Source organism: Oncorhynchus masou, chromosome 7, assembly GCF_036934945.1.
Source record: "Oncorhynchus masou masou isolate Uvic2021 chromosome 7, UVic_Omas_1.1, whole genome shotgun sequence".
NCBI lineage: Eukaryota > Metazoa > Chordata > Actinopteri > Salmoniformes > Salmonidae > Oncorhynchus > Oncorhynchus masou.
In genome coordinates, this window is record NC_088218.1 from 19753117 (window position 1) to 19766391 (window position 13275).

General features: G+C 47.0%; 1 protein-coding gene across 1 annotated transcript in view; it reads left to right on the top strand.

Annotated features, from left to right (window-relative positions):
• Positions 1–13275, top strand: part of LOC135543472 (potassium voltage-gated channel subfamily H member 7-like) — a 78396-nt gene that overhangs the window by 30872 nt on the left and 34249 nt on the right. Inside the window, exons 4-7 of the mRNA XM_064970754.1 lie at positions 6756–7226; positions 8383–8403; positions 9769–9792; positions 10681–10895. Of these exons, the coding sequence (XP_064826826.1) occupies positions 6756–7226; positions 8383–8403; positions 9769–9792; positions 10681–10895 (731 nt within the window). The remainder of the gene's footprint in view (positions 1–6755; positions 7227–8382; positions 8404–9768; positions 9793–10680; positions 10896–13275) is intronic.

Consider the following 13275-nt stretch of genomic DNA (forward strand, 5'->3'; position numbering starts at 1 on the left):
AGTATTTACTAAATAAATGGAAGCAAAAAGACAAAAACATAATGTTTAAAAAATATATATAAAAGAGCAACAGTAAAATATCAGTAACGAGGCTATATACAGAGGTAACTGAGGTAATATGTACATGTAGGTAGAGGTAAAGTGACTATACATAGAAAATAAACAGAGAGTAGCAGCAGCGTGAAAAAAGGGGGTGTCAATGCAAATAGTCTGTGTAGCCATTTGATTAGCTGTACAGGAGTCTTATGGCTTGGGGGTAGAAGCTGTTAAGAAGCTTTTTTGACCTAGACTTGACGCTCTGCTACCGCTTGCTGTACGGCAGCAGAGAGAACAGTCTATGACTAGGATGGCCGGAGCCCTTGACAATTTTTTGGCCTTCCTCTGACACCGCCTGTTATAGAGGTCCTGGATGGCAGGAAGCTTGGCCCCAGTGATGTACTGGGTCGTACGCATTACTCTCTGTCGCATCTTGTGGTCGGATGCTGAGCAGTTGCCATACCAGGCAGTGATGCAACCAATGCTCTCGATGGTGCATCTGAGGACCCATGCCAAATCTTTTCCGTCTCCCAAGGGGGAATAGGCATTGTCTTGCCCTCTACACAACTGTCTTGGTGTGTTTGGACCATGATAGTTTGTTGGTGATGTGGACACCAAGGAACTTGTAGCTCTCAACCTGCTCCACTACAGCCCCTTCGATGAGAATAGGAATGGAGGTGTGCTTGGCCCTCTTTTTCTTGTAGTCCATGATCATCTCCTTTGTTTTGGTCACGTTGAGGGAGAGGTTTTTGTCCTGGCACCACACTGCCAGTCTCTCACCACCTCTCTATAGGCTGTCTCATCATTGTCAGTGATCAGGCCTACCACTTTTATGTCGTCGGCAAACTTAATGATGGTGTTCAAATGTATTTATAAAGCCCTTTTTACATCAGCAGATGTCACAAAGGGCTATACAGAAACCCAGCCTATTGGAATCGTGCTTGGCCATGCAGTCATGGGTGAACAGGGAGTACAGAAGGGGACTGAGAAGCACCTGTGTTGAAGATCAGCATGGCAGATGTGTTGTTACCTACCCTTACCACCTGGGGGCGGCCCGCCAGGAAGTCCAGGATCCAGTTGCAGAGGGAGGTATTCAGTCCCAGGGTCCTTAGCTTAGTTATGAGCTTATAGGACTCTATGATGTTAAACACTGAGCTGTTGTCAAATAATAGCATTCTCACATAGGTGTTCCTTTTTCCAGGTGGGAAAGGGCAGTGTGGAGTGCAATAGCGATTGCATCATCCAATTATCTGTTGCAGCGGTTTCCAATTTGGAATGGGTCTAGGATTTCTGGGATAATGGTGTTGATGTGAGCCATGACCAGCCTTTCAAAAAACATCATGGCTACAGACGTGAGTGCTACTGGTCGGTAGTCATTTAAGCATGTTACCTTGGTGTTCTTGGGCACAGGGACTATGGTGGTCTGCTTGAAACAAACTTGGTCAGGGACAGGTTGAAAATGTCAGTGAAGACACTTGCCAGTTGGTCAGCGCATGCTCAGAGTACACATCCTGGTAATCCACCTGGCCCCGCGGCCTTGTGAATGTTTACCTGTTTAATTAAAGGTTTTACTCACATCGGCTACGGAGAGTGTGATCACACAGTCGCCGGGAACAGCTGGTGCTCTCATGCATGCTTCTGTGTTTCTTGCATCTATTGCGCACATAGAAGTCATTTAGCTCGTCTAGTAGGCTTGTGTCACTGGGCAGCTCGTGGCTGTGCTTCCCTTTGTAGTCTGACAAGCGTCGGAGCCGGTGTAGTAGGATTCAATCTTAGTCCTGTATGGACGCTTTACCTGTTTGATGGTTTGTCGGTGGGCATAGCAGGATTTCTTATAAGCGTCCGGGTTAGAGTCCCACTCCTTGAAAGCAGCAGCTCTACCCTTCCGCTCAGTGGAAACAAAATATGAAATATTTTCGACGCATAAGTATTCAGCCCCTTTGTTTAGGCAAGCCTAAATTAGTTCAGGAGTCAAATTTGCTTAATAAATCACATAAAAAGTTACATGGACTCCCTCTGTGTGAAATAATAAGGCTTGACGTGATTTTGAAATGACGAACCCTTCCTCTGTCCCACATACTGTACATACATAATCTGTAAGATCCCTCAGTCAAGTATTGCATTTCAATCACAGATTCAACTACAAAGACTGAGCTGCAAGACAGGAATGAAACTGCTCAGGGATGTTACCATGAGTACATTGTGGTGATTTTAAAACCGATACAGAGTTCAATGGCTGTGATGGAGAAAACTGAGGATGGATCAACATTGTAGTGACTCCATAATAATGACTTCAATGACAGCGTTAAAAGAAAAACACAAATATACAAAGTTAAAATATATTCCAAAACATGCATCTTGTATATGCAACAAGCCTCTAAAGTAATTGTCACGCACTGACCTTAGTTATCTTTGTTGCCAAAAAGGAGTGGACATCTTGTACCCGGGAGAAAGAGGAGTGGAGGACATCCTGGACCTGGGAGGAGGTAATGGCAAGGGACAAGACCCTGCCATGGAAGCAGGTGGAGAAAGCACAGGAGGAACGGCGACGATTTGAGGGTACACGGCTAGCACGGAAGCCCGAGAGGCAGCCGCAAGATTTTTTGGGGGGGCGGCACACGAGGAGATGAGGAGCTGAGTCAGGTATGAGACCTGAGCCAACTCCTCGTGCTTACCATGGGGAGCGTGTAACTGGTCAGGCACCGTGTTATGCAGAGATGCGCACGGCGTCTCCAGTGCACTATTCTAGCCCGGTGCGCTCTATTCCAGCTCCTCGTAGTTGCCGGGCTAGAATGGGTATCCAGCCAGGACGTATTAAGTCAGCTCTATGTTCTGGATCTCCAATGCGTCTCCACGGGCCAGTGTATCCTGTGCCTCCTCCCCGCACTCGCCCTGAGGTGCGTGTCACCTGCCCGGTATCACCAGTGCCGGCACCACGCACCAGGCCTACAGTGCGCCTCAACAGTCCAGAGCGTCCGGCGACGGTACCCAGACCGGAGCATCCGGCGAAGGTTCGCAGTCCGGAGCGTCCGGCGACGGTACCCAGTCCGGAGCGTCCGGCGACGGTACCCAGTCCGGAGCGTCCGGCGACGGTACCCAGTCCGGAGCGTCCGGCGACGGTACCCAGACCGGAGCGTCCGGCGAAGGTTCGCAGTCCGGAGCGTCCGGCGACGGTACCCAGTCCGGAGCGTCCGGCGACGGTACCCAGTCTGGAGCGTCCGGCGACAGTACCCAGTCCGGAGCGTCCGGCGACGGTTCACAGTCCGGAGCGTCCGGCGACGGTACCCAGTCCGGAGCGTCCGGCGACGGTACCCAGTCCGGAGCGTCCGGCGACGGTACCCAGTCCGGAGCGTCCGGCGACGGTACCCAGTCCGGAGCGTCCGGCGACGGTACCCAGTCCGGAACCTCCGGCGACGGTTCACAGTCCGGAACCTCCGGCGACGGTCCACAGTCCGGGGTCTCCGGCGACGGTCCACAGTCCGGGGTCTCCGGCGATGGTCCACAGTCCGGGGTCTCCGGCGACAGTCCAGGGTCTCCAGCGACGGTCCACAGTCCGGGGTCTCCGGCGACGGTCCACAGTCCGGGGTCTCCGGCGACGGTCCACAGTCCGGGCTCTCCGGCGCCGGTCACCAGTCCGGGGTCCCCAGTCCGGGGTCTCCGGTGACGGTCCCCAGTCCAGAACATCCGGCGATGATCCATGCAGCAAGGGTCCCCAGCCCGGGGCCTACAGCGAGGATCTGCAGTCCAGAGCCTCCGACGATGCTCCATGGGTTGGTGCTACAAGAGCGGACTCAGAGTAAAGAAGGGGGGCGGCGTCCAGAACCAGAGCCGCCATCGATGTTAGATGCCCATCCAGACCCTTCCATATAGGTTTAGGTTTGCGGCCGGTAGTCCGCACCTTTGGTACTGTCACGCCCTGACCTTAGTTACCTTTGTTTTCTTTATTATTTTGGTTAGGTCAGGGTGTGACGAGGGTGATATGTGTTTTTGTCCTGTCTAGGGTTTTGGTATGTTTATGGGGTTTTCCAGTGTGGGTGTTTTTATGTCTATGGATGCCTAGATTGGTTCTCAATCAGAGGCAGCTGTTTATTGTTGTCTCTGATTGGGGACCATATTTAGGTAGCCATATGCCTTGGATAGTTTGTGGGTTATTGTCTATGTGTAGTTGCGTGTGTCTGCACTCGTTGTGCATAGCTTCACGTTCGTTTTGGTTAGTTTGTTTAAGTGTTCTTCATGTTCCTTCAGTAAAATAATTTATTCTAATCACGCTGCGTTTTGGTCTCCTCTTTACGATGAACGTGACAGTAATAAAACATGGCAAATGAATACACTTTTAGGCTTAAATACAAAGCCTTAAGTTTGTGGTAAACGCAACACATCACAGACTAACGCCATCCTAATTTTCAAGCATGGTGGTGGAAGCATCATGGTATGGGTATGCTTGACATCGGCAAATACTGGGGAGTTTTTCAGGATAAAAAGAAATGGATAAGGCTAAGCATCTTTCAGCAGGATAATAACCTACAACACAAGGCCAAATCTACACTGGAGTTGCTTACCAAGAAGACAATGAATGTTCCCAAGTTGCCAAGTTACAGTTTTGACTTAAATCTGCTTGAAATAGCATGGCAAGACTTATAAAAATAGCTGTCTAGCCATGATCCTCAACATCTTGACAGAGCTTGAAGAATTTTGAAAAGAATAATAGGCAAGTATTGCACAATCCAGGTGTGTAAAGCTCTTAGAGACTTACCAAGTAAGACTCACAGCTGTCATCGCTGCCAAAGGTGTTTCTAACATGTATGGACTCAGGGAGCTGAGTACTTATGTAATGACTATATTTTATTGTTATTACTCTATAAAAAAAGAAAATCTAAATTAGATTCCACTTTGACATTACAGAATATTTTGTGTAGATTGTTGACCAAAAATATAATCCATTTGATCCCACTTTGTAACACAAAATGTGAAGAAATCTAGGGGTCTGAAATCCAAGGGGCAGTGTACATCCTCCAAAAGGAGAGACTGTATGGAAATCAGAATGAGTGCACTAAGCACCTAAACTGCACGGCTGCATATCCACTTTATACCATCCATCTTCAGCAAAATCACAGCTTGAGGGAGATTATAAAAAAAAAATGTCATGCTTCCTATTCTGCCTTAGTGATGATTGGAACCATATCTCTAGAATTCCATCTCTCACTTCATCCAAATTATTATTTAATTATAAAGTCACCATTTCACTTCAGGACTGGGGGATCTGAGTTCCATTTAATATGCAATGCAAATATTACTACTGTCTGGTATCATAGCAACGGGGGATGGTGTTTGTGCATGCACTGGCTGCTGTGCAGTGTTATCTATGTGTGTTTGCAGAGAGAGTGACATGCTCCCTGCGTGTACTTTTACTGCAGTGGGCTAAATCAGGGTCACACAGAGTGTTTCTTGGTATCTTAAACAAATCTACCTTGAAACAAAAGTATACACCTCACACACATGGTTATGGGCTTCAAATCAAATCGAATTGTCTTGGTCACATACACGTGTTTAGCAAATGTTATTGCAGGTGTAGCGAAATGCTTGTGTTTCTAGCTCCATCAGTGCAGTAGTATCTAACAAGTAATATCTAACAATTTCACAACAATACACACACATCTAAGTAAAGGAATGGAATTAAGAATATATAAATATTTGAACGAGCAATGTCAGAGCGGCATAGACTAAGATACAGTAGAATAGAACAACATACAGTATATACATATGAGATGAGTAAAGCAAAAAGTGGAAATTATATTAAAGTGAGTAATGTTCCATTATTAAAGTGGCCAGTGATTTCAAGTCTATGTATGTAGGGCAGCAGCCTCTAATGTGCTAGTGATGGCTATTTAACAGTCTGATGGCCTTGAGATAGAAGCTGTTTTTCAGTCTCTCTGTCCTAGCTTTGATGCACCTGTACTGACCTCGCCATCTGGATAATAGCGAGGTGAACAGGCAGTGGCTTGGGTGGTTGTTGTCCTTGATGGTCTTTTTGGAATCCTGTGACATTGGGTGCTGTAGGTATGTTGGAGGGCAGGTAGTTTGACCCCGGTGATGCGTTGGGCAGACCGCACCACCCTCTGGAGAGCCCTGCGGTTGCGGGCGGTGCAGTTGCCGTACCAGGCGGTGATATAGCCCGACAGGATGTTCTCAAATGTGCATCGGCAAAAGTTTGTGAGGGATTTAGGTGCTAAGCCAAATTGCTTCAGCTGTTAAATCAATCATAGGAAACTTGTTTTAATGTGATATTTTAATGGGACTCTAATATATTAATGGCGGTTGCTTTATTTCATCAAACGTCTGAATAATTGAAGGAAGCTGAAGACGGGAAGCTAGGCCGTTGGGATGAGAGGCATATGTTGCTGCTCTTTTTGAAATTACTGTCGGCTAGCTCCTTTTGAACAATATTGGCACTCACTGCTTGATGTCTGGGGAGTGAGCTGGAAACTGGATTAGCATGAGCTACAGAGCATCTATCCAGTGTGCCAGCCTCCCCTACTTGTTTCTACCTAGTCACGATCAAATTAAGAATTCCTCCACAGCGAATGAAGTCATGACGAACCACTCTGAAAAGGGGAAGAGTTTTGCAAAAAACTATTTCTCTTATTGTTGAAAATATTCCAAGCATTGCTGTTGAACAATTGTACTCTCTCTATCTCGCTCTCTTTTTTCTCTCTCTCCAGGGAAAGGTAGATTCTTTTGTTTCCGGCTCCCAGCCTTACACCTCCTGGGCATCAGTAAGCAGTCCCTCCCTCAGGAGGACCCTGACGCCGTCATGATCGACTCGCCCCGCCGCAGCGGAGAGTCGGTGGCCACCCGTGACTTCCGGTCACTTCCCACCCGGGAGAGCTGCCGCCCCTCCTACACCAACGACACGCGGGCCCTCATCGGCCCCAGTCACTGCTCCACCCCTGTGTCGGGACCCCTGGACCACTTGTCCCCCAAGGGGCCCGTCTGGGACAGGCTGGTTCCCCAGGCGGTTCCCCAGGCCCAGCCTCAGACTGTGGGCACTCTAGCCCCCTCCATCTCAGGCCTGACCCCCACCGCATCCAGGGAAAGTGTGTGTAGTATCCGGAGGGCCTCCTCTGCTCAGGACATGGAGGGTTTTGGCTCCAACTCCAAGATGGCCTTCAGGGACCGACACGCAAGTGAAGGTATGTAAGTCAACACCATCTCCATGGTCGGAAATGCTTGTCCCCATCCATCCGCCTTACCCTGAGATGTTATATTAAATCAATTTGCCCTTGCTGTTCTTACGCAGTAGATTTGGTCCCAATCCCAACCATTGTTATCATGTGGTACAAATCAAATCTGACCTTGGATCAGTGAATGGGGGTAACTCCCCCACCTCAACTGTACCTACTCTTAGTCATCAGGCAGCGCCACATCTATCCTGACTCCTGAATTACCACACCTATCCTGACTCCTGAATTACCACACCTATCCTGACTCCTGAATTACCACACCTATCCTAACTCCTGAATTACCACATCTATCCTGACTCCTGAATTACCACACCTATCCTGACTCCTGAATTACCACACCTATCCTGAATTACCACATCTATCCTGAATTACCACACTATCCTAACTCCTGAATTACCACACCTATCCTATCCTGACTCCTGAATTACCACATCTATCCTGTCTCCTGATTACCACTTCTATCCTGACTCCTGAATTACCACACCTATCCTGACTCCTGAATTACCACACCTATCCTGACTCCTGAATTACCACATCTATCCTGACTCCTGAATTACCACACCTATCCTGACTCCTGAATTACCACATCTATCCTGTCTCCTGAATTACCACATCTATCCTGACTCCTGAATTACCACATCTATCCTGTCTCCTGAATTACCACATCTATCCTGACTCCTGAATTACCACATCTATCCTGTCTCCTGAATTACCACATCTATCCTGACTCCTGAATTACCACATCTATCCTGACTCCTGAATTACCACATCTATCCTGACTGCTGAATCACAGATCACCTTTCCACCCACAGTCAACATGGGGTGTACAGTACAGCCCCAGACTCTCCCTGTCTCTGTACCCAGCTAATATTTCTATCCCTCCTCTCACTCCTACACCATTGAATCTGCATTTCTCATTCAAAGGGCCCCTGTGGCTGACACTGTAATACGTCTACTTCATGATAATGAATGGTGCGACGGCGACAGGGCGTTTATGTGGGTCGTCTTCCATCACTAGCTAGCTACGTACAGATCTGGAATCTCCTCTCACTCCTCCACCTTCCTCCCATCCCCCTCTCTCTCCCGCAACACTATCCCATCGCAGACAATGGTCGTAATATCAAAGGTAACAACCCCACGTTCCTTGAACATAGCACGGGTATAGAATATATGGCCTGAACTGCTTGCTGCATGGGTTTTTTCAACTCAACAACAACATAAGTCTGTGGTGAATGCTAGTGCTGGATTGATACATTTGTGAACTCCTCTGAGAATGCCATAGAGGCTTGCACGGTATAGTAGTAGCATTATTCATGCTGTAGTAAGACGTGACCTGTGAGTGCCCTGCAAGCTTGCAGATCCCTTCTGATAGTTCGGAAGAAATCCGGCTGACTTTTGACCTGTGCACGCCTGCATGAAAACAAATCTTGCCTCTCGTTTCCATAGAACCGGAAATCTATAATAATCACTGACTCATAATAGTAGTTGTCTTTGCCTGCTGCCAATAGTTCCTTTTACCAAAGTCAACTGGTAGGCTATTTCCTTTGACCTGTGTCAGACAGTCGAAGGGAATAGAGGGATAGTTTGTCTGTTTGCTTGACTAACATCCTCCGTTTTGTCTCCGCTTTACCAAAAAAAGTGTTCCGATCCGTGACGACATCACTAGTTATGGAGTACTACTTTTACAGATCAAAATACGTAATGATACTGTAAGTAATTCTACCACAGGAGATTGGTGGCACCTTAATTGAGGAGGACGGGCTCGTTGTAATGGCTGGAGTGGAATTAGTGAAACCATGTGTTTGATACCATTCCATTTCCGCCGTTCTAGCCATTATTATGAGCCGTCCTCCCTTCAGCAGCCTCCACTGAATTCTACGTCACTGGAATGTTATCAAATGTCTGAGAGCCTTTTAACCTCCAGAAATGAATTAAATGACTGTACTTTCCTCTGAAATCAATCTCTTTACTAGCCTCAAAGTGCATTCTGGATCAATACCTACCAGAGGAGGCTGTTGGGAGGAGTTGTAGAAGCACAGACTCATTGTAATGGCTGGAATGGAATTAATGAATTGGAGTCAAACATGTGGTTTCCATATCTTTGATGTGTTTGATACTGTTCCAATATTCCATTTACAATGAGCCCGTCCTCCTATAGCTCCTCCCACCAGCCTCCACTGATACCTACTCCATTGAATATGGAAAGATTTGGAGGAGCATCTGATAAAGTCATCAGCCATCATTTGTTTTCTTAACTTTAGACCTTATGTCTCCGATTTCCGGGATATTTTTAATTACCGTAACATAGTGGCCAGATTTCTTTACCTCTACTAAAAAGAAATCACTCTGATGTTGCTCAAATAAATGTAACATGACACTCAGGAAGTGCCTGCAGAATTACCCTGACCTTTGACCCCTCCCTTCTCTCTGAGGTCACTTCCTCTTTACGCTGCTCTCTACCTCCCTCCCTCTCTCTCTCCTGATTCGCTAGTGTCTCGGTCCTGGATGGCTGGGGGTATGGCTTGAGCTTTTCCTATATGTCTGTAATGCACACATACTGTAACGTACAATGCTGCTGTAGCATGTATTCAAGCTGCGCATGTCTTTTGTATGTGTAAGTATCACTACGTATTCAAGCTGCGCATGTCTTTTGTGTGTGTAAGTATCACTCACTGTATTCTCAACACTCGTTTGTGAAAAGGGCAGAATGAGTCATCCCTCCATCTTCTCCTTTTGGATCAACAGTTGACACGTTCCCTCTCTTTTCCATATTGCCCACAGTAGTTACTGTGTGTGACAGTTTGAGTGTTGTTCAACGTGGTGAGGTTTTATGGCAGTGTTGTACTGTATTTTCGCATCGTAAAATAGTAGAATATTTGTGGATGTATGAATCATGAAAGCCATATCCATATGGCGTCATTGAGTCAAAACCTCATGACAGAGATATGAGTATACATTTACTTTGTTTGTGGACATCAATATTTCACTCAAATTGTTCATTACACCAAGTTTGTCATTTCTACAGCTGTTGAATGGGAGGTAACAGGATTAAGCAGAGGGTTAGGGTGGATCTGTCTGGCTGTTGTAATTCTACTGTTGTCCTGTGGTTGTTCACTTGTCTTGTGGCAGCAATTGAGTTCACTCAAGAGCAAGAAACAGTGCCATACTCACATTCCCACGCATAACAAATAGACACAGCAGCCTATTGACACACCTACCACATGAACCACACTTGAGGTCTCCTTTTATTCTATTAGCATACCGTCAACCCGTCAAGCTGTATCAGGACACACGTGCTAGCATAGCCTAGCATCACCGAGCTCGCCTAGTATAGCATCGCCGCTCTAGCCTAGCATCACAGCGAGAGCCATTTCCAAACCTCTCCATTAAATTCCTCCTCCAGGACCCTTCAACCAGATCAAATCCAGTCTTCTGGGCTCCACGTCTGACTCCCACCTCAACAGATACAGCACCATCAACAAGATCCCCCTCATCACGCTCAACTTCTCAGAGGCCAACAACGACAAGAAGTGCCCCTCCCCTGCTTCCTCCGAGAAAACCATCATAGCCCCAAAGGTCAAGGACCGAACACACAACGTCACCGATAAGGTCACGCAGGTAAGAGGTCATGAAAGGCACTGTGCATTGTGCTCAGTAGAGTTGGGGCTCACTGACATAAGCCAAGATGTTGGAGCTTCACTCAATCAAGGATAATGTTGGAGTTAGAATCCATTCTATAGAATCTGTTCCATACAGAGGACATGTCTTTTCTGTGTGTTTGTTCTGTACAGACAGTTACAGATGTATCGTGTGCTGTAGCTGGATGGACTATTACCTCATTGAATAATCACATGAATAGTCATCTGCCCCAATGTTATACATTAGAGAGCGGTAATTATCCCCTGCCCCACACACACACACACACACACACACACACACACACACACACACACACACACACACACACACACACACACACACACACACACACACACACACACACACACACACACACACACACACACACACACTCACTCACTCACTCACTCACTCACGGAACATCACCAGGTCAGAACACAGTGTCTGTACACGCTGCTCTTTTGTTACTGTCTGACGTTACCTAATTCATTGAAAGGGGAAAGGGGGATACCTAGTCAGTTGTACAACTGAAAGCCTTCAACTGAAATGTGCCTTCCGCATTTAACCCAACCACTCTGAATCAGAGAGGTGCGGGGGGCTGCCTTAATCGACATCCACGGCACCTGGGGAACAGTGGGGTAACTGCCTTGCTCAGGGGCAGAATGACAGATTGTTACCTTGTCAGCTTTCGGTTACTGGCCCAACGATATTACCACATGGCTGAAACTCAAGGGGCTTGTTTTAATAAGTAAACCGGTGAAGGTGTATATCACCTGTAGTGGGGATCAGGACAGATTCTCTTACCAGGGCTCAGAGATACACTCTAGTTACACACAGGTTAGAGGTCATCCTCACCATCCTGTCTGCCTGTCTGTCTGTCCTCCCCGTGGAGAGTGCGTGTGCGCAGTACACCAACGCCTCCTTGTGTCGGTCCCTATGGGGGAGGTGGAGGGAAACCAGGATGCCTGTGTGCACTCCTGCCTGCGTGCTTGCCTGTCTGTGTGTGCGTGCGTCTGTGTGTCGCTATGGCAGAGCTGGTTGACCTTTAAGATCTGTCAGGGCCACTTTGTCCAGAACAGACGAGAATGTTGCTGTTCTACTGATAATGTGTATACCAGTGGCGGTTGGTACGGTTTAAGATGAGGGAGGATGATTATTTTTTCAATGAGCATGGCCTTATTTCTATTACAGCATATTGGATAACTGTCATTCATATTCCATTCACCCAGTTCAATGTAACATCGATACGTTTAGGCTACTACATGATACTGTACCCATCATGAGGTTGCTGCAACCTAGCCGATGAATTCATGTTCACAACGTAGGTGCATATCATGAGGTTGCTACAACCTAGCCGATGAATTCAAGTTCACAACGTAGGTGCATAGGCCGAGAGAATTTTGAGTAATCAAGGTGACAGACAGTGACACATTCAATACCGCCTTGCACACTCTTGCCTACAGCTAGCTAATCTAGGGTGTAATCATTAGTCCAGCAAATGCAATTGAGAGTTTCTGTTGGACAAATTCAGGTATGTTTATCCCCATTTTGTTTATGATACATTTTTCAACAGAATCGGTGGAATGAATGCACACCGGATCACATGCAAACAGTTCACGGTCGTAGCAGCCACATAAAAACATCATGATCACTTTGCTCGTTGTATATAAACTCAGCAAAAAAAGAAACGTCCTTTCACTGTCAACTGCGTTTATGTTCAGCAAACCTGAATATAAATTGAATATAACAAGATTCAACAACTGAGCCATAAACTGAACAAGTTCCACAGACATGTGACTAGCAGAAATGGAGTAATGTGTCCCTGAACAAACGGGGGTCAAAATCAAAAGTAACATTCAGTATCTGGTGTGGCCACCAGCTGCATTAAGTACTGCAATGCATCTCCTCCCTATTGACGGCACCAGATTTGCCAGTTCTTGCTGTGAGATGTTACCCCACTCTTCCACCAAAGCACCTGTAAGTTCCCGGACATTTCTGTGGGGACCCTCCGATCCAACAGGTCTCAGACGTGCTCAATGGGATTGAGAACCAGGCTCTTCACTGGCCATGGCAGAACACTGACATTCCTGTCTTGCAGGAAATCACACACAGAACGAGCACAGTGTTGAGATTGCCTGCAATGACAACAAGCTCAGTCCGATGATGCTGTGACACACCGCCCCAGACCATGACGGACCCTCCACCTCCAAATCGATCCCGCTCCAGAGTACAGGCCTCGGTGTAACGATCATTCCTTCGACAATAAACGGAAATCCGACCATCACCCCTGGTGAGACAAAATCGCGACTCGTCAGTGAAGATTACTTTTTGCCAAGTCATGTCTGGTCCAGCAACGGTG